At 41.0% G+C, this 21,923-nt stretch overlaps 1 protein-coding gene across 1 annotated transcript in view; it reads right to left on the bottom strand.

Moving 5' to 3' along the window:
* The window catches only part of mgl (low-density lipoprotein receptor-related protein megalin), a 259,621-nt gene that overhangs the window by 80,603 nt on the left and 157,095 nt on the right, over window positions 1-21,923 (bottom strand). The window contains exons 3-17 of the mRNA XM_050193736.2: window positions 18,336-18,470; window positions 13,220-13,342; window positions 12,958-13,077; window positions 12,727-12,843; window positions 11,493-11,615; window positions 11,291-11,410; window positions 9,410-9,535; window positions 9,180-9,340; window positions 8,859-9,088; window positions 6,637-6,822; window positions 4,818-5,032; window positions 4,579-4,722; window positions 1,479-1,688; window positions 1,194-1,389; window positions 81-334 (exon numbers count right to left, since the gene is read on the bottom strand). Of these exons, the coding sequence (XP_050049693.1) occupies window positions 81-334; window positions 1,194-1,389; window positions 1,479-1,688; window positions 4,579-4,722; window positions 4,818-5,032; window positions 6,637-6,822; window positions 8,859-9,088; window positions 9,180-9,340; window positions 9,410-9,535; window positions 11,291-11,410; window positions 11,493-11,615; window positions 12,727-12,843; window positions 12,958-13,077; window positions 13,220-13,342; window positions 18,336-18,470 (2,460 nt within the window). The remainder of the gene's footprint in view (window positions 1-80; window positions 335-1,193; window positions 1,390-1,478; window positions 1,689-4,578; window positions 4,723-4,817; window positions 5,033-6,636; window positions 6,823-8,858; window positions 9,089-9,179; window positions 9,341-9,409; window positions 9,536-11,290; window positions 11,411-11,492; window positions 11,616-12,726; window positions 12,844-12,957; window positions 13,078-13,219; window positions 13,343-18,335; window positions 18,471-21,923) is intronic.

Consider the following 21,923-nt stretch of genomic DNA (forward strand, 5'->3'; position numbering starts at 1 on the left):
TTTCAGAATAGCACAGTAGCACTGGAACTGTCAATCTACGCAGAAATACCCAATCCCAACTTCAAAAACTAAAAACTCACCTCCATGAATGACTAGCGAGAAAGGGTGCTTAATACGTGGAGAGTTGATGGTCTGAACATCTGTTCCATCCAGATTGGCATGCTGTATGTGATCCAGAAGTGCATCACACCAATATAGACGATCAGTCTGAAAATCTATGCTGAGCCCATTGGGCCATCCCAACAGCACACCCCGAAAAACCATCACATTGCTTCCATCCAGGTATGCACGGCTGATATTTGCTGGTCTGTCCCATTCAGAGTAAAAGACATACCTGCAAAGATAAGTGAAGAAGCCTTGCACAAGTGCCAACAACTGGTTCAATAGAAAGAAACTAAAAAAGATCCTCAGAGCTAAACATACTGCTCAACCGACACTAATGGCTAGTTCGCACTGGGACACTCAGTGTCTAGAGCAGCGTGGAATCTTCTACTGCCAAAATTCTGTGTCAATCACATTGCTCACCCTTTGTACTGCTTGAGCTGCTTCCAGCTCTTGAAATACCATGGAAAAAAAGAGTGCACAATATTTTACTAATGGCACAACCTGTCGAGTAAGTCCTTACACAGTTGTGCAACGTTTAGGGCCTTTTCGGTAGAATTCACCGCTGCCGAATTGGATTCTGTGCTGCTTTATACGCCAAGTGTCTGTAAGCGAGCCTTAAGTGTGTTAAACTAAGAAACTCTGATCTGAATCTAATGAGTGAACCAGGAAATGATTGTCATGACTGGATTAATGCTTTCCAAAATTATTTGTAGCCCCGAGATGCACATACACACGGAAAAAAGAACTACACATGAGCACTCACGTGTCCTCTTTTTTTTTTATGTCTGTGTCTAATGCACTACAATTCATCATAATGCAGAAGCAACAAGCCTAATACCTACAATTCTCTTTAAGGCTAACTCCTATTGTTTAGCTGTTCATACATTCAATTTGGTTTAGAGGTTGAGGTGCAACAAACAGAAAGAATAGCATCATGCACCAGCATGACAGATGTTTGCACCCATGAAGCTGCCTCAGAACAATGATGTTTCAAAGGATATAACATGCCTCACAGTAGTGAAGTACTTAAGGTTTACTGCACATCTGAAGCAAGAATAGCACATTTTTACAAAAACATTACCACCCACCCTTTGTTTGGATGGACAACAATGGCACGAGGACGCTTTAAGTTCTTCAACAGTGTTCTTCGGTACTGGAAGTTTTTGACACTAATGACATTCAGCGTTCCTTTTCTGCTGTCAATGTAATATAGGTTATGAGAAACCCAGTCCAAGGCCAGGCCTTCTACTCCTTCATTTTGGGATGCTAAAACATTTTCTTTCCCTGTTTTAAATAAAAAAGAGGCAAGTTAGATGTCAATAAAATGCACTTTCATAAAGAAAGCAAGAAAATTTTAAGAAATAAGTACCAACCTGATCCATCAATTGTGACTCTGTAGATAACATCCAGGATGACATCGGAGTAGTAAATGAATCTTTCACGTGCATCGAAGTCCAAGCCAACAAAGCGAGCTGATTTGCTAACAATTGGCACCATGGCATCTGTGAACCCATCCTGAGTTATGTTCATGAGGCTGCCACGTACAAACTTCTGCTGAGAGTAAAGTAAGAATGTTGACACCCCTGGAAAAAATAGAAATGTACTCTTGCATAAGTGCTGTCTGTAATAAATGGCGTTGATAATTATGGTCAGGTTCATTCTCAACAAACAAAGCTATAATAAAAAATATCACATATTGAAGTGGGTGCATCCAGCAGAGGCCTTGTACTGCAATTCTGCATCAATTATATGGACATTCACGGTGAAATTTTTCTATCTTTTGCTATCAGCAATGCCCTGATGTTCCATATATATTTGTTTATATATGCTATGGTATATGTTTACGTATCCTGTATATGCTAGGTAGATGCTATATTATCCAAATGGCAAATTTGCTCAAACTAGGTCTTATAGTCTCGGCTGAATTATTCCTCAGCGTTTTTCACAATTGCGGAGTGCAAGCAAGTCATAAAACGTTTCATTCGCAGCATATGTCTTTCATTTTAAATCTTAATACGCAATTAAAAATAGCAAAACATTATCAGGGCTCACAATCTGAAAGTAGTTAATTTTATTGGCGCCAGCCACAGTGCTCTTTATGGGTAGTATAGTGGCACTGGCGTGATGCTATTATAAGTTTTACACTGCATGCTAAACCTTTTAAGCGTCCGACAATTCTGACACACCCACATGTGCTGCACCCGCACATAGATAGAACACCATCCGAGGAGTTCAAGGGCAGCACAAAACCTGGCTATCGTTGTCAATGTTTTGCCCTTCGAGCAAAACTGCCAATTTGTTTTTTCAGTCCTTATTTTTTCTCTTCATCCCCAATCTTGTCCCACGTGCACACCTCTTTAAAATCCACCAGTAACATTGTAATATATTACCTGTTACAATATATATTACATAACTTTATGAATTTCTTTATTTAACTAACAAGTTATCAGTTCCTGTATTACGTGACCGATCTTAATAGTTTTGTGATCTTGAAAGAATAAAATTAAATCAATTACTTTCAGTCTAAGGACCTATTAGAAATAAGTTGAGAAAGAGGCAGTTTGTACAAGAGACCAGAGGATCATGAACAGCATGACCTGCCCATTTATTATAAGTGGATATTGAACCAGCTGCTAAAGTTTGTGGCAGCATAAACTGCAGCTATTACCCCTCAAAATAAACACATAAGGCTGAATTCAACAACCTCTGATTACGAAAACGGCATGCCATTGGCCAATCATTATTGCTAACAATATGTTTGTTACCGAATTGGCCAGCATCTTACTCTACAAATGGCTCAGCATACCTTCTGCATTGAGAATATGCACCCTGTGCAACTGTCACAGCATTTTATAGGGATAGCCATTCTAGGGCTGTTATATAGACTTTCAATAAGAATTTGTGGCATCACCACCATCAGCCATTATTGCAGTCGCTTCCCAAGTAATGATCACATTGTCATGCCAACAATAAAATAGAATATATTTGCAAATAATTAAAAAAAAACTTCAGTTGGCATCAAAACTGGGATCCTTCACTCCAAAAAGTGATAAGTGATGCTCCATTTAATTAATTTAAATTATGGTGTTTTAGATGCCAAAACCATGATCTGATTATGAGGCACACTGTAGTGGGAGATTCTGGGATAATTTAGACCACCTGGGGTTCTTTACCATGTACATAAATCTAAGTACACCGGTGTTATCGCATTTTGCCCCCATCGAAATGCGGCTGCCGTGGCTGGGATTCGATCCTGCGACCTCGTGCCCAGTGGCCCAACACCATAGCCACTAAGCAAACATGGCAGTTTGATGCTCCAATTAACTGGGCCACTAGACATTAACAAAGTGCGAGTACAAAGAGCCGCTATCCTTCATGAGGCAGTAGTTGTGTGTGCTACAGAATATAAAAGGCAGTCATAAACCAGCAATGAGGAAGCTATGCGAAGCTGCAGTGGTGGCAAGAAGTGATGTATGTAAAAGAAGTTGTGGGTCTCTAAAGGTATGAATGCATCGAACCAGCAATCTATCACTGACAGAATATACTCATGCTCCCAGGAACTTTGGATGCCCATTTTGACATGTCACGATGGACAGTTTAGATAGTCTGGTTGTTTACTGATCTGAAGATGTGCAATGCTAATAGTGACTTTTGCATTAAATGTGACAAGCATATTGACAGACCACGTAAATAGCATGTGCTGCTGGCATTGTTGATGGAAATTCAATCTATCCTACCCCTGGTGAGAGAGTGGAGCGAAGAAAAGTTCCGATGAGTTTTGCGTTTAACTTGGTGTTCAATGCCATGGATCGAGGGAGGCCGTAATTACTGCCATGATTTCCAAAACTACACTGTCTTTTTATTCCATCTTTTAGTCTTGTTGTGGATTGCTGCTGGCTTCTGGGTTGTCTTGGCTTGGTTCACTACACTATGAGTATGAGGTGAAATGTTGTAGTGGTTAGTCTTCAGCGCTGCCCACATCTTTGTAGGCATACGCTATACTCACTGGGTACGAGCTGTCCAACATTCTTTGCATCAGGTTCGAGATATTCTTAGACCAAGACAGTGTCGTATCAGATAAGCAGGCAAAGCCCAGCTTCAAACATGCAGTGATGTACAGACTGTTTATGCCCCACTGGAAACATATGTTCCAACTGATACTGTGCGTAATACTGTGATGGCTATTGCTGTCGCTACTTTGAACATAGGGTTAGCAAAACAAAAATTTTTTTCTTTAACAAATCTTCCAATTTACCAACATAACTCATCAAGCTTATCTAACGTGTTAAAGTGGAATTTAACTGTTATCCGCCATGTTAAAGTGCAGTTTAACTGTAGAATGAAGAAGCTACAGAAGGGCAGAATAATTGAAAACTGTGCATCAGCCAGTACCACTGGCACATCAGAACTTAAGCAAATTTATGGCCAGAGTTCAAGCCATTTTGTCAGCAATTTCTAGCACTGTCAACTTACTTGTGCAGTCCTTTCTATTTGACAGCAGTTCAAAGCCTGTGTGACAAACACATCTGTAGCCAAGCAGACCAAATCCACCAGATCCCCGGGTCACAATGCACATGTGCTGACAGCCACCATTGTTCAGACCACAGGGATTTGATACTGAAACGCAAAACATGAGAAGAATCAGCTTAAACACATACATCGAGGATGAACCAGCACACAAAGGTTGAAATTCCTTGACAATATTGGCTCACCGACAGGTTGGCGCAAGGGATGGTAGGACTTGATAGCACCAGGTTCCTTTGAAAGCTGTCTATCCCTATGCACTATTGTGACTGTATCATTGTTGTTGAATATTTTGGCTTGGAGAACCCCTTGTCGGGTACCATCCGTCCAATACACTTTGTCCTCAAACAATGTAATCTTGTTCGGAGATGGCACACGGGTGCTACCTCGAATAATGATGTTCCTTATGGTGGGAGAAGTGGGATGGAAGTGGGGGGGGGGGGGGGGGGGGATAGACAAATCTTGTCAGTACTCAAAAAAATATGCAATAGTTATACTATTGTCATAAGTACAGAGACACATGGGAGAGACTATTTGCACCTAATGCAATGAAAGGCCCAAGCATACTAAGACGTACGCTAGCTAGTGTGTGGAGAGTATTTACTGTGGTGGCGATTCTACTGTTGACTGCATAATATAAATACAAAATGCCAATGATAAATTTTACTTAAATGCATAAAACTATGCCTAGTTTCTTAACTAAATTTGACCATCTGAATTAAACTTGACAAAGCTGAAGGAGTATTTGACAAATTGAATACTTCTGAGGATGCCAGTGAAAGCAGAAAAATTGCAGGCTTCTGCAACAATTAAAGTTCACAGCATCATATGGCAAAATGTACACGTGATTACTAAAAGGGTTAATAACTTCATGCACCCTACCAAAGTTCTCCCTTCAAATGGCAAATGACAAGCTTCTACTCATGTCTGAATGCATTTGGCTCCCCTTTGAAAATTGTAATATTGCTTTTGATGCAGTGGTGCCTCAAAGAATGAACTTAATTTTTTCTGTGGGCAGGTTTGCTCTGCAAGACATTCGTTCTATGGGACCTATTTTAACTTCTACTGTTTCCTATAGGAAACCTATTAATTAAATTTCAGAGATTGGCTATTGATGCAAAAACACAATATGATTACAACAATCATAAAAAATTTGTCAATGTATTTACCAAGGTCGGAGGATGTTCGAGATTCAGAGAGAGGTAAAGGATAGAGGAAGCATGACTATTTGCACTAGTGTTTACACCCATCTGCACATTAAGAAAGGCTTCTCAGTTCCGTCCGAGTTCATCTTCCTCAGTTAGATAAGGCAGAACACACTTCTGTAAAAAGCTTTCTTCTGTCTCTGTCCTGCCATTTCTCAAAGATCCAGGAAGGAAGAACTAATCTAGTCACCTGCCTCTCCCTGCAGCACATTTCTGAAGGTGATACAAGAGTGACGAGATAGCGAGGCTGGGTGAAAGAAAGTAATAGCCCAAGAATATGGAGACCCAGGAAATTATGGGAACCACTGTATGTCTGAAATTTATGTTTTTACTTATAACAACTAAAATCATAACTAGCACCCGCAATACCCTTCAGGCATTTACTTCCCCTTCAATATCTTCAAAATGCTACATTTGTTAATAATCGATGCTGCAATCTGCATCAGTGGTCAAAATGTGGCACATGGCAGTGCATTTTCACAAGGCGAAAATCCTTTTTGGTGCATGCAGGTAGCTGGTGTACTGAGAGTTAAAATGGTTGATTACCAGTTTCAGGATCAAAGGGGCACAGGTTCAATCATTGTTGATGTGTCCTTATGTATAGCTATGCTTACCACTGCCACAGCAACACTGGGGCATGACAACAGCACTTATAAAGCCAGCAAGAGCAGCTAAGTAAGACATAAAGAGCTAATAAATACTGCATTATGATGAAGAAATCAAAATACAGTTGAATGAGCTGAAATAAAAAGACAGCATTGCACACACAAACTTTTAAACAAATCTGACAAATGTCACTTACCTATTGCTGCCAGTGTAGTCAATGGCAACAATCTGGTCCAGCTGGGAGTCGCACCACACAAGAAATTTAGTAACGTAGTCTACGGTGAGACCTGTAGCCTTGTAAATGGCCGTTACTATGGTCGTCCTGTGTGATCCATCCATGTGTGCACGGTCAATGTGGTCACCGTCACTGAAGAACATATAGCTGCAACAAAAACAAAGTTCCAATTACGAATAACTGTCCAACAGGTAAGTGATAAAACAACACTTATTATGAACATACTGAAAGCATCGAGGCTTCACATTTGGAGAAAGAGTGAAATTCTCCCTACAGCACCTATCTTTGCAAAAGCATACCGTTACAAGTGTGATTACATTACACATTACACCTTTCCCAAGTGATATGCATGATCAATGATTGAAAGGTCTAGTTTATTACACTGGAAGAGTACAACAATGAATCGTGTTAATTCTTTCCAATCCCATAATATAGCCTTAATTTGTAAGAAAATCTCACCATTCACACATGTGGACGATATGGTCAATTTCCTGCCTGCCTCTTGGCCCACCCTTCGCTTGGGGAGTACATTTTTTGTTGTTTAAAGACTGGCTGTTCTTTTATGACGCATGGAGAATATGCCTTTATGTATTTGTGCGAGTGGCTGATTATGTATATCCTGCTGCGCTGCATGCCAGAAATACTTTAAGAAATATTAAAATATATGTTCAGTTTTAATTATGCCAACTTTGTGGTGATGGAACAGTGTTTTCAGTTGAAAACAGTCAATTCGCAGTGCTGGCAGTGCTGATTCTTGAAAGAAATGCAAGTTTCTGACTGGAACATAAATACAAGCCTTGCTGGAGTGATACCCTCATTAGACAACAATGTGTATTCACTGTCACTTGGAAAGATATCTCAGATGTTGGTTTATGAATTCAGGCAACAAAATTAATGCCGTACATGACCCTCAGACCATAAAGAGTGCAGCTTGCTGACGTTCATTTGTGTGTTGTCAAGACAGTGGCAGCAAGGCATTACTTCATCACTCCTTTGGCATCTTAATAAGCTCATGCTAGCTGAAGAATTCTTTAACCATAAATATGGCGCCAAGCTGCATCATAGCCATCAGTTATGATAAAAAGAGCACATATCATATTTAGGTAAGTTAACTGGTTTTTGTGGTGTAGGGTTACCATTCTCCCATACGACTTGTGCAACTTCGGATTGTTTTGTCAGCACTTTTGCGAGTGCATTTGACAAAATGCATATATATTGTGCTTTCTTAGAAGGAACCTTCAGTTAGCGGTCAGTGCATGCATTGTATGCAGCTGCCCCCCCCCCCCCCTTTTTTTTTTGCTGGAAAACTTTGTTTTGAACGACATTTCGTAGTCTAGAACACGGTGTTTCACATCACCAGACACAGCTGAATGAGTGCAAATAATCTGCGTGAAAGAATTTTTCACGGGTGAGCTCTTTACCATAATCACTGCCCACAACTACTTTTGGTGAAAGCAACAGGAACAACATGCAGTGAAGCTGTACATGGATATACATAAACCTGACCATGTCATAAGTAGCAACACCAGCCCCTGTTGAGAGAAAATTACATCCTTCTGAAATATAGAAAGCTGGATAATATAATGGCTGGCAGTCCCCAGTAGGATTTAACCTTCAATAGTTCCATATTACTGGCATTATCTTCACCTGGTAACTAGTAGGTTCATTAACCTCTCTTACAAACAACAAAGCCAACGAAAGCATATACAGGAGACATTAATCATGTCTTTTCATTGAAACGAAGATATAATAAGGTCAAGGAAACGAAAATGCAAGAATAGACAATTTGCTGCCTGTGGGAGCTCCCACCAGAACCAAGTTGACTTTTCCTTTTATTAGTTCTATATTTAAATTAAAGTAAGTTATTTGCCCCAATGCATTTCTTGGTTTCATGTGTGCAGTAATAGGGCTTACAATTCTACAGGAGTGATACGTCTATTAGGCAGCTCTCTGCTTGACCAGCATGTTTATTGGACTGATATAAGCCCATTGGTGCCACTATGCAAGTCTACTAGTATTAGTCTATGTACTGGACCATGTATTACAATAGTCCATTGGTGTTGGGAAGCAAGCAAGCTATTAGTTTTCCTTCTGGAATGTTTTACTTGGGCTTATTCTGGTTGTCCAATATATTTTACATTGTTAAGTAGTGAACAGCATTTGCATTAAAATTCCAAACTCACCCTACAGTTGGATCCAGGGCAATGTCCTGTGGATTGGAGAGGTTCCTGCTGAGAACAATGGCATGCCTAAGGCCATCCATTTCAAGTAAGTCAATTTTCTGTCCCAGTGAGTCACAGATATAAAGCTTGTTTCCAACCCAATCAACAGCCATGGACACGGGATTCCATGAAAAAACAACACTGATTGGCGACCTCAGCTCCTTGTCTCCTGCAAGCCTCATTGAGTGGATCTGAAAATTTTATAATAGCAGACAGTTAAGCCTTTAGTGGAATGCAGACATCACTAAGAAAGAAAAAAGAAAACCAATGAATCAATTCTACCTGCTTTGTTTCAGTATCGGTCCAGAAAAGCAACTTTCTGTCATGATGGTAGTCCAAGCCAGATGCTGAAGATGCATTTGCCAAAATGCTCAAGTCTGCTCCGTCACTGCTGACCGAGTAAATGGCATTGTGACGAGTAAACAAGAGTCGCATAGCAGAGCCTGAATAATGAAAAACGCCATTGAAGGCTCAGAAACACATACATCTCTCGTATGACAACTTCAACTCACTGTTGTCCGCTTTGCAATGACGTGGTGGGTCCAGAGTGTAACCACGAACACAAAGACACTGATAACTGCCAGGACTGTTGGTGCACAACTGGTCACAGTAGCCCCATTCAGAGCACTCATTCAGATCTGCAAGAAGATATTAAATGATGCAAGAGGTTTTCTCACATGCAAGAACTACATAGCACAGCACAATTGTATAATGTGTGGTAAAGAACCAAAAAAAGAAAATGAAACCCGAATTCCCTGCATGATACCTTCGACTGCCCTCTATAAATTAGGCTTCATCAATTCCTTTGGTTATGAACTCATTTACAGTGACAGCAGCATTCTCCCCATAGTGAAGATTACTATCCTGTTTTTGCTTGCCTGCTTTCTGCTCCTCAAATCCGCACACATCTATAGTGGTTGCGTGCCATATTTGAGACTGATCATCATCATTGACATGCACCACTCTTTTGTTTCACCGGCAATACTTTTGTGAATGAAGAATTGTATACCAACTCACTGCCATCTTGTCCAGCACAATTTCTATGTGATGCACATAATATGTCATCCCTGTGAGCTACAGTATTGCTTGTTCTGGTCTCCAAACTACATGCACAAATGCCACTGCTCTCAGAGTCTGTAGAATGCAAAATTTTGAAGAAATTGCCCAGTCCTGTTTGTTGAGCGACTGAGCGGTGGTAAGTACACCTGACACCTGCATTGACATGGGATCAAATCCCAGTGGTGCACGTTATTTGACAAATTTTTCCTTTTTATCGCTCTATGGTAATGGTGACTGGGGATGACTCAGCAGCCTGATGGCAACAAAAACACAATGATGACAACAGTGGTCATTGTAACGAAATGGACAGACGACCAGACAGATGAATGGAACAAGGGGAACCCCGTTTCAAGCACTTAACTGCTGTCGGTGTAAAAAAGGGGGAGCGCTAAAGTGCTAACCGAATTATAAGAAATGCTAGATGCCTATTGCCATCATGCACTACTATAGACAAATGAAATATCGCTGGCACAAGCGTAAATGTGAATTGGGAAGAAACTAACAATACTCGACGAGGTTCAGCGTCCCAAAGCAACACCTTGGCTGTAGGTCACACTGCAGTAGAGGGCTCCAGTTAAATTTTGGACACCTGGGGCTCTTAACATGCATCAAGATCTCCAAACATCCCAACTTTTGCCTACTGCTCCTTTCAGAATGTGACCAAAGTACAGAATAAAACGCAAGATATGATACTTAGTAGCAGAATGCTGTACCCATCAAGCCATATAAACCAGAGTCAGTCATCATCATCATCATCATCTTCATCATCATCATCATCATATTTTATGTACACTGCAGGACGAAGGCCTCTCCCTGCGATCTCCAATTACCCCTGTCCTATGCCAACCAATTTCAACTAAGATCCGCAAATTTCCTCATTTCATCGCATCACCTAGTTTTCTGCCGTCCTCTACTGTGCTTCCCTTCTCTTGGTACCCATCCTGTAACGCTACTGGTCCAACGGTTATCTAACCTGCGCATTACATGACCTGCCCAGCGCCATTTTCTTCTCTTAACGTCAATTAGAATATCGGCTATACCCATTTGCTCTCTGAACCAAACTGTTCTTTCTGTATCTCAATGTTATGCCTAACATTCTTCTTTCCATCACTCTGCGCAGTCCTTAACTTGTTCTCAAGAGTCAGTGACTGAGGTTTAATAAAGGTGCAATTTGTGAGCACATTCAATGAGTGAAAATCAACTGTGTAATTTCTTAATCTTGACTGGTCACTATCGTTAGAACATTGAACTACGATTGTGCTATCCACATTTTACTTAACCATAATAGCAAATATGCCAAACCCCTATGCACAAACAGCTGATAGAGAACGTACCCATACAACTCCGTTTGTCCTTTGTATTGATAGTCATTCCAGGAGGGCAGAAGCAGTCACCACCCTCCAAAGACGCACGGCAGCCGTGTTCACATGACAATGTGCGACATAAGCTGGATGCTGCAAGAAAGAAAGCTTGTACAAAAATGCAGTAACATCCACCAGTAGAACAAATCACAAAAATGGTAAAGCTATTACTTACAGCAATTCTTCTTTTCATCAGCTCCATCGTCACAATCTTGCTTCCCGTCGCACAGCTTTGACTTGTCAATGCATTTTTTTTCAGATGGACATAGAAATTTTGTATCCAAGCATGTAACAGATGCTGAAAGCAACAGCAGAGGCTCATTGTACAATCAACAATCAGATTGCCTCCAGGCCTTAAGGATAGACAAATAACACAACTAGAGCATGAATGGTTAACACTAAGTATCTTATGATATGCTCGTAAGAAACTGCGCATCTAGAATTTTGGGGGGCGCATGTATCTGGGAAGAACTGCACTGCGAGTGTCCGCACTCCTTAGTTTTTAAAAACAAGAAGCAGCAGCAGATCCCAAAATGCACTAGTGAATGATAAGTGCTATCACGAAGCTGTAAAATGTTACTTCCAGTATGTCATATAAAGCTTGCTGTAAAGACAGGAGTTTTAATAAAGCGTTAAACAATTAATGCAGCAAGAGTGCACTGTATCCACTTGAGTGTGCTTAAGATACAACTTCAGTGCTCAAGAAATGCAATACAATACCTTTCATCTTTCTGCCCTTTCTCCCTCGTAGTAAGTAACCCGTTCCCACGGGTGACACACCCATGCCTACAACACAAAACTCTTTTAATCACTTTTCGAACTATTATTTAGGTGCTTGGTGTGCCACCATTGACTCCCCATGCTTCTGCCAGCAGAAAGGTCATGGAAGGAAAGCGTACATGGCTGCCAGTGTGCAAATAAAGCTGCAGAAGCAGGAAGGCTGGCAGGGTGCATATACAAGTGCACATTCAGAAGCTTTGGGCCCAAACCACAGCTTTCAGAAAGGAACACTTGATGGTGTTTGACAATCAATGTAGTATTTTATTTACTGCAATTCTAAAATAAGAATGAAGTCTACCTTAATAAAGCTTTTGTGACAATTACTTCTCATTTACTGATGATTAGCCTGGCTCATATCTCATTAAAGTAGCAACAACATAGAGAATAGTGCTCTTGTCAAGAACAATCTGACTTAACTTAACTGCTGTGCTTAATTATACTTGTGATAACAAACCTAGTGACCAAAACAAAGATGTAATTGCAAACTGGCTCAATCAGAGGGTATATCCTGTGCACAACAATACTGCTTCAATTCATTTCAAAAATTTTAGCTGGTACCACCATCAAGAGTTCACAATGCAGCTCCCCACAAAATTATGCATTAAGTAACACATTCGAGAATTACTTACTGCAGTTTCGTTCATCAGACTGGTCCGAGCAGTCCGAGTGTCCATCACACCGCCAACGGATTGGTATGCATATAGCATTTGTGCACCGAAATTGGCCTTCGTTGCAAGGAGGAAAATCTGAAGGATATGGGGTCAACAAAATACGTTTAGGCAGGCATACATGTGCCACTAGGTTAAAGGAAAATATATATGTGGTCTGCAACTTGCATACACTGCAAGGAGAGTGCTTACCACATCCTTCTTCATCAGAATTATCTCCACAGTCATCCCAGTGGTCACATTTCTTGCTCTCATCAATGCACTTGTTGCCATGTCGACAGCGAAATTCATTTAACCGGCAGGCAGTTCCATCTAAATGATAGTAATCCCATTAAGAGCATGTACTAGTGCTGCAGTCATCAATATTATCAATATAAATTTGCATCCAACTTCAGCCTAATTCTATGCTAAGTAAGCATGAGCTCAGTATAAACCAGAATAGAAGCATAATTACTTGTAGTGCAAGATGCTTCATCACTTTCATCTCTGCAGTCATAATAGCCATCACACTTTTTGGACACTGGGACACACAAACCACTGCCACATTTATGGTCACTTTCTTCACACACACGATATTCTGTAAAAAACAAAACAAAATGAAAAAATAAACATCAAAAACATGTGAATAAAGTAAGTAACCATGATAAAACAGCCCTATTTAAATAAGTTCAAGCTAAAGAAAGCAGACCTACAGTGTTGGTATTGGAAGTCAGAAAGGCTGCTTAAAATAAGGGACAATATTTTATAAGGATTGATTTCCTTTTTTATTCGCGCTTTCTTATTCATCACAAAAATGGCTGATTCCAGAGATAACATCAGCTGGAATAACAATTGAATGACCATCGAAGGCTGAAAAGAATATAACATGGTATGAATCATTCCAAGATACAGCCCTTCCACTTTATTATATGAGCACTTTAGTCATTTTTCCTATTACTGCAGTAAATCACATTACTCAATATCAGTGTCAGCCAGTGTTTATTAAATTTTGGCTAATTGATAAAACTTTTACTAAAAGAGATGCTGCAAACTTCCATTGCCAATCCTCCTTCAAATGAGATGAAATGGTTCCCTCAATTCTTTTCGAGATGTGATTGTCTTCATTGAAGAGCTTATGATGATATTTACTTTAATTTACTGCAAGTTTCAAAGAAGTATTTTACTAAACTCATTTTAAAAAGCAATATTTGCAGTCACTGAAATCGATGTTCAAAATTTATTTGCCCCTCAGCATACCTCTTTTGTTACTGTGAGAAATTTGCTAACTATTGGTGCTTTTATGTTTTAACACTTTATTTCAGGACGTAGTAACTACAACGTATACTGAGATACATGAATTTATAGCTTAATCACTGGTGTTTTGAATGGATGTATAGCAGTAATAATTGCTCAGACAATTTATGAGAGTTATGTGAAACATCAGAGCACCTCAAGGAACATGAATGAAAGTAATCATTTGCTACCTTTAGTTTAAGCACTGAAAGTAAAAAAATCTCAAATTACAAATTGTACACCAGGATTTCAGTCCCCAATTTTTCCCAAATTGCAAATTTAGTTCCCCCCAAAATTACAACAACTTGCTGGCCTGAGTACCAGCCATAGTGATGTTAATGCTATGCTATGCAGGAAAGCAGTAGATTTACAAATGTGAGAACATGTAATTACCTATTGTACAGGGAGCATTTGTTTTACTTATCGAGGCAGGCACTTGATTTGTTCTTTAGTGTATTGTCTAGGCTTGCCAAGCAATGGCTATGAGGGAGCGTGCAGAAGCCTCCTCATACTTCCTTATTGCATTCAATAAGCTTTTTTGTGCAAGCAAGGTAGTCTAGTGTGCATTTAACTGGTGCTGGAGCCTCCACATGAATGGTTAAGCTACTGTACAGTGCTGTACAGTAATGTGGAATGTTGAACAATATTGTACACTAATGAATAAGGGCATTTGAACGGGCAGTGTTCAAATAGTAAGAGTTGACAGCTAGTCAAGCTTCTGTCGAAGGTCAGTTTGAAATCGACTGCGTGCTCTTGTGCGGGTGAAAACCATACGTGATGTCAAGGACTGCTTGTAATAACTTGCGCACACACTGTCGAAGAGCTTATGGATAAAAGCAACCTACGAGGGGGTAAAATAAAGTTGCACTTGATATTAGTAGAACCCAATTATCAAAATAACATGCACTCATGAGCATCTACCATTGTTTGAGACATTGTTAAAATGGCCTATACGTCTGATCACAAGAATGACAACCCGAGAAAGCTTTGTGTCTTTGCTGCTGCTGATATATAAATATTATCTTGACGAGTTGACCAAAGCACATATTTTGAGTCTTTTTATTGAAGAAGTGATAGGAGCACCAGAGGGTAATCGCGACGATACCTCCAGTCGGAGTTTTTTCCAGACTCCCCAATCTGCCAAAACTTGTCAAATGTGACAAATACCTAAAGTTCGGTCGTTATTTCAGAGGGTACGTGATGTTGCTAGTAGACGAATTCCTACAGAAATGCATAACAATGTGTAGAAATGCAGATCAAGTTGATAGATTTCTACAGGCGCAGTAACAAAAGACTTAATGGCATCTTTGGCTAGTCGTTTCGAAACGCTCTAGACCGCTCTCGTTGACTGGTCGAATGAGCACATGCCTTGCGTTCAGCTGGTTCTTTTTGATCACTCTCCTCCCACATCGAGTGCTCTCAGGCATTCCAAGCTCTGTTGACAAAGAAGTCGTCGAGATTGAGAGCATTTCCCGCCACCTCATAAGAACACAGCGGTCCACCGTAACCTAGACCACCGCAAGCGGCGGTGTCTGAAGTAATGCTTGTCCCACCGGCATGTTTGCAGTTTTTTCAGGCAGTGTCCGGAGCTTTGGCCTGCTTTGGCTAGGCGAAATCAGATGTTTGCTGTAGTCACATGGTTCAGCCTCCACCACTTCCTCCTCCCAGAGCAAGTCACAAGTTCAGCTTGCGTGTCTGTCATCTGCCTCTGAGATCGAGGTTCGCCGGATCTGCTCGACTCTTGACTCTGAGGTGACCAGCCGAAAATACTATAAGCAATGATGAAGGATGAAACAAATCCTGTGGATCTGGAGAGTTTTTTTTTCTCTCTCATTCATAAATGTCGCAATATATACTGACTGACCGACAGATGCTCTATAACCTGAAAGATATATGCATGGTCAATACAGATGTCAACACCTGCCGTGCCTTCGATAGTACAATGTCTAACAATATGTATCAACTTTCTCTTTTTGCAAACAACAAATGTTTAAAATCCATGGACGAAGCTTCCTTTTCTTTCTTCTTTTCATGCCTAGAACTAAAAAAAAAAAGAATTCTTGGATTAGGACAATTCATCGTCTTCAAGATGCTGCTGACGCCAGTGCGGTGCAGTTCTTGCGATACTTTCTGCGACAACAGGGTGGCATCCTTCCTTTCACAAGTGGATAGGCCTACGGCTGCCAAAAATCGTGAACTGATTAGAAGCGGATGGAACTTTGAGAGAAAAAAACGATGACAGGCTACAACGGCACCATCAAACGCCAATAATGAAAGCGAGCAGAACTGTAAACACAACACGTTCGTAACCAAATGGACAGCCTTTGCTCTGGTCCAGAGTAGCACCAAAACCAGTACGATGCCCAGTGCCCTGCTGTGGAGTAGTACAAGGGCACGTCACAACAGGCATGCAATGCAGATGAAATAAACGAAGCTGTGAAGGCTTTGATTGTGCCGCTGGTCCACGGCCCACGAACCCTGGTGCATGGGGTGCACCCCCCTCCCCCTGCCTGTTCCTGGTTGGTGTACTCCGATCATCGAGGATGCCCATATCCATTCGTGGGCATCATTAGACTCGCGGTGCAATGGCAACGAATCCAAAGTGATTCCTATGTGGTTAGACAGCTGAGGTACAGTACACTCTAGCTGAGAAACGGGAAAGTCAAGTCATGATGGAAAAAGTAAAGATGCTTCGCAGCTACCAGTCCAGACTAGTGGTGGTAATTGAAACCAGCTGCCACCACTAGTCTGCTTCACGCCTCCAACCATGAGTGGCTTTGTGTGAAGCCAAAAAATGCGCCAGGGACAGCTAGAGCAACATAGTAAACGACATTTACTATATTACTCTATGGGACAGCTACATACGGCTCTTCGACTCCTAGTGTATGACGGAGAGTTCGGAGTTCGGATGCATACTCATGACGATGTAACTAGGGAAATTCTGGCCAACTTAACGTAGGAAGTGTTGATCAGACCTGACAGTCAACCTTAAAACTACAAATTATTGAATAACTACATGCTAAGTATTCAAAACAATACATTGTTGAATACTAAAGTGTTTAGTATTTAATATAAGTACGTACATGTTTAAGGAATGAACCGTTGACGTCCATTCCCAGGCGCGTTCAAAACATGCTAAATACTGTTCATCCTGCAGTTGGCCTTTCGAAACCTATGGTCCCACTTGCTGCGACCGCGTCTTCCAAAAAAGACGTGCCAAGGCTGCCGCACTATGAAACACCTCTATAAATCAGCAAGCTATATAAATTTGGCAGACAGCTCCCATAGCCACCTTGCCCACAAATTTATAGTGAAAAGGTGCTGGAGAGCTAGGTGGCTTCACAAGAGCTGGTCCCGCTTCAGGATCGCATGTGAACTGACGTTCGGCGCTCAAAGTATGCCGATATTCAAGTTACTTTGTGGGGTCTACATGCAGGTACATATATTTAACCCTTTCACTACCGAGGATGAGCCAGGCTTGCCACTGGAATTTGTGCTGCTTTTATGAAGGACAAGATGGCCCGTCCGAACTAAAACCTGGAAACACAAGTTCCACTGCACCGCACATACGTTGGTTTGGCTTCACTGCATGCACATTTTTCGATGTTGCACGGCAAGGGACACGACAGAGCAGCAAGTTTTTGTACTGACAAGCTTTCCAGAATGACGTCGTCGTCTTGTAGAGGCTCTGATTGACGAGAACTCTCGATCTCATCCTTATATAGTAAGGATTCGAATCCTCAGCTTCTTATATCATGTCTTGTCACTCGCTACTTCGAGTACATTCCACCAACTGCTAAATGTCAAATGCCAACAAGGACATGCTTCATGTGCTCAAACGATCCTCAGTTGATCGGAAGAGAAGCAATAGAAAGGAAACCAGGACCTGGGACGACGATTGTGGCATTGCGCAGTACACAATGTCTTGCTTTGAAGTGTACCTTACAGAGGCAAACCTTTAAAAAGGTCAAAGCCAAGTTATACAGCGTGTTCATCAAAGTGATAATATCGCTCTGTTTTAGAGCAAAGAACACACATATTCAGCTAACCTTAGAATTTTGAAGCTTACGCAGTAAAGTGTTTATTAGTATGGCGGTTAATCCAACACTTAGTTGCTCTTTCTTTTTCTTTCATTTTATTTTCCAGTCTTCTGAAATAAAGACTTTTGGTAATAAATTTTTGGGTCTTTCTTTCCGTATGTGTTTGTTGGAACCAACAAAAGAAATCCGTATATTTGGGCTGTTTTTTCAGAGAATGCTCGGTAGCGAAAGGGTTAAAGAAAGAAATCGAACACTTACTACAGTCACCACTTTCATCCGTTCCATCCACACAATCTACAACTTGGTCACACCTCCAGTGCTTTGGTATGCAGTAGGATTGATTAAAAACATACTGCCCACATGAAAATTGGTTTGAATTGCACTGTGGAGGAGCTGAAAAAAAAAGCAGTAAAGGCATACAGATAAAGCCAAGTCAAGAACTCCACAATTTATGAGCACAAAACAATTGGCTGAGATGTAGCCCTAATCACACGGAAAAATATGTATAAAGGGGTGTATAATTAGGTCAATCTAAAAATAATGCATCTCGCAGAACTCATGAGAAAGAACAAGCAAGCCTTCACCATATCAGACTCAATCAGAGTCAGACTCTGTAATCTGCTTTGTGTGTAACGTTGTGCGTAAGCTGTGGTTCATTCTCGGTCCATGGGGAAGCACCACCAGTACATAGAGCGCTACAAAAGCGCGTCTGGTTTTTCTAAGGTCTACAAGCCTTAATGAGACTTTGTGAACAGCTTGAGTGTGAGTGTGTTATGTAGGTGTATGTGCTGTTTGTGTGATCACCTTGTATATTATTTCTCTCCCAACATCTGGAGTAGCACGCCAAGTCTTCAGCCAGGCCAATGACTCCAGCTTCTAATTAGAGCCGACATATTTTTTTTTATATAGAAAACACACCAGGTCTTGACAAATCACAAATCCAAAGCAGCACCACTCACGATCGACGTACAGATCGGCGTTAGTGCAAGGCGCACCGTGGATGAGGAATGAGGGCGATTATTTTGAGCTTACATTGACAACTATAACTAAAGGCCGCTTTCAGCTGCACCATGAGTGATAGCTACACTCTTAACTAGAGACCGGATTTTAAGAACTAAAAATATGGGATTTAGGTGCCTAAAATTCACAATTAAAGCCTCAATTTAGACACGGTGGAGGACAAAATAGGCACTGTACATCGCCCATCAACGACCACCTGTTTGATGTGTTGGTTCTATGTAGCCCATTTTCACAGTAATTAAACTGACGCAGCGCTCACTTGTTAAGACTTAAAGGCAACAACCATACTGTGCAAACCATCGCTTCACAGCCCTTTGCTGGGCACACGAGAGGCCTCTTTTTGTCAATCCACATACTGCAGTCAAAATGCTTAATGCCTTGTTCTAACAAAATAAACAGTTATTGTATATTTACGTAATAGCCAAACTATCCTCCTCACAATGGCAAATCAAGTGGAGCAAACCCAAAAACCCAAAATATGCTAGCAAAGCTGCTAAACGGTTGATGAAGATAAAATTTGTGCCTAATGGATTGAAATGTCAAATGTTCCATTAAGGAAATAAATGCCGAATAGTTCAGGTTTACAAACCTTTGTAAAAGTGATAAGAACAATAACACATGATCATCCTCTCTAGTTTTTGGGGTTCAAGACTGTGCCTCTTCTAGGTTGAAAACGAGCACTTAACATAGACAGAGCTGAATGGAGTATTTTTGCATTCCTGGATGTTTGACGGCTTCACACAGTCTGCATGGGATTCTTGAATGTTTGCCTGTAGGAACCTCTGAAATTTCTTTGAGCAGCAAAGAATCTAAGACAGCCTGCTGAATCTTGTCTAAGACAGCCTGCATACTTACACAAACTTTTTTGACAGCTGCTGCCACACACGTGGGATGCATTAAGCTTGTAGTATGGTGCAGTAGCTGCGTCACGACTCGTGAACTGTTCACGAAAACTCTTCCTTAAGCGCTTGTGGTGTACCACCATGACTTTACCCGTCATGGTTGCTTAGTGGCTTTGGTTTTGTGCTGCTAAGCACGAGGTTGCGGGATTGAATTCCGACCATAGCAGCTGCATTTCAGTGCCGTGTAGTAGTATTGAAGATACATGTATCTTAAATACAATCTCAGATGCACTTAGGGTATATTGTATCTGTATCATGATATGTCTGAAAAGATGTGTATCAGTATCTGTATGTCCGATACAGGAAAGAATGTATAGTGTATCTTAAAATACAAGATACTGCTATCGCAACATCCCCGTGTGAATGATAAACGTTGGCTGACATCCACTTCTCAAGCTGATACTGCTGCCACTAAGCGACCTGAATGAAACTAAAGGCAGTGACAGTCTTATCTTTCCGCCAGAGCTCTCTAGTGAGGGCAGGCGGGAAAACTTCAGAAGCTAAAACTCCATAGTGGTATCTGCGAAATTGTGCAGAGGCTTCATATTGATGTCATTAGATGTAATTGGATGGTGACCCACTAGCTGGTCGGTAAGAAGAGCTGCGACTCCCATCAACTACAAAAGCGACAAGCAAAAACCGCTGACAGCGCAGCATATAGAGAGATTTTATGTTAAGCAGCTAAAACAACCCCAATAAATTGTTTTGGAATGAAACTATACTTTGAGCAAGACAAAAAGTTTGAGATACTAACAGACATTTCATTCAAATGAAATAAGGTTGGTCGGAGTTAAGAAATTTCCAAGCAAACATTTTTGTGCATATGCGTTTGCTGCTACATAATATAGATCCATAATAAGAAATTTGCGAATGTATCGAAGTACCTTAAGATACAAATGCAAAGTATCGTATTGGATACAATAATTGCGGTAGTATCTTAAATCTGCATCTCAAATACTTGTTGCCCAATTATCTTGTATGGTATCATGATACAATTGTAAAGTATCTTTGCCCAGCCCTGCCACATTTCTATGGAGGTGAAATGCAAAAACACCCATGTACCTACTTAGATTTAGGTGCACATGCACATTGAAGAACCCAAGGTGGTCAAAATTAATCCGAAGTCCCCCACTATGGCGTGCCTTATAATCAGATCGTGGTTTTGGCATGTTAAATGCCATAATTAAATAAATAATTTTAAATAACCATGACTTCATTCTTACTAGAGTGTTTCTCTTTTTATCATACATTGCAGCACAGGAATATCTACCTCCTTACATGCCCTTATTTAAATAAAAAGAGTGGGAGAGGGAAATGGCTTATTGCTCATCTATTGCAGAGTTTAGTACAACCACAAAAAAAGCAGAGGCACAAAAAAAAAAGGACCGTGTAATCGCAGTTGACAGCACTTCCAGAGAAGTTGCACACTTCCACCTAACAGGCGCGCAACCCAATCCAAACCCGCCGTGGTTGCTCAGTGGCTATGGTGTTAGGCTGCTGAGCACGAGGTCGCGGGATCGAATCCCGGCCATGGCGGCTGCATTTCGATGGGGGCGAAATGCGAAAACACCCGTGTACTTAGATTTAGGTGCACGTTAAAGAACCCCAGGTGGTCGAAATTTCCGGAGTCCTCCACTACGGCGTGCCTCATAATCAGGAAGTGGTTTTGGCACGTAAAACCCCATAATTTAATTTTTTTAACCCAATCCAAAGCCAGCAGTCTCTCCAAGAACATGTCTGCTCTATATCTGTCTTAAAATGCTGTGCCTCCCTGTCTCAAATCTCCACCTGCAGTGCAACATGAAGTTCTGTGTTCACTACCGAAGAAGGACACTTTTGGTTATCTTTTTCTCAGGCATCACTGACCAGTGTCAGGCAGACAGTGATTTAGTTAAATCGACTTAGTTAAATTGAGGCTCGATTG

This window comes from Dermacentor andersoni, chromosome 1, assembly GCF_023375885.2.
Source record: "Dermacentor andersoni chromosome 1, qqDerAnde1_hic_scaffold, whole genome shotgun sequence".
In the NCBI taxonomy this organism is placed as follows: Eukaryota; Metazoa; Arthropoda; class Arachnida; order Ixodida; family Ixodidae; genus Dermacentor; species Dermacentor andersoni.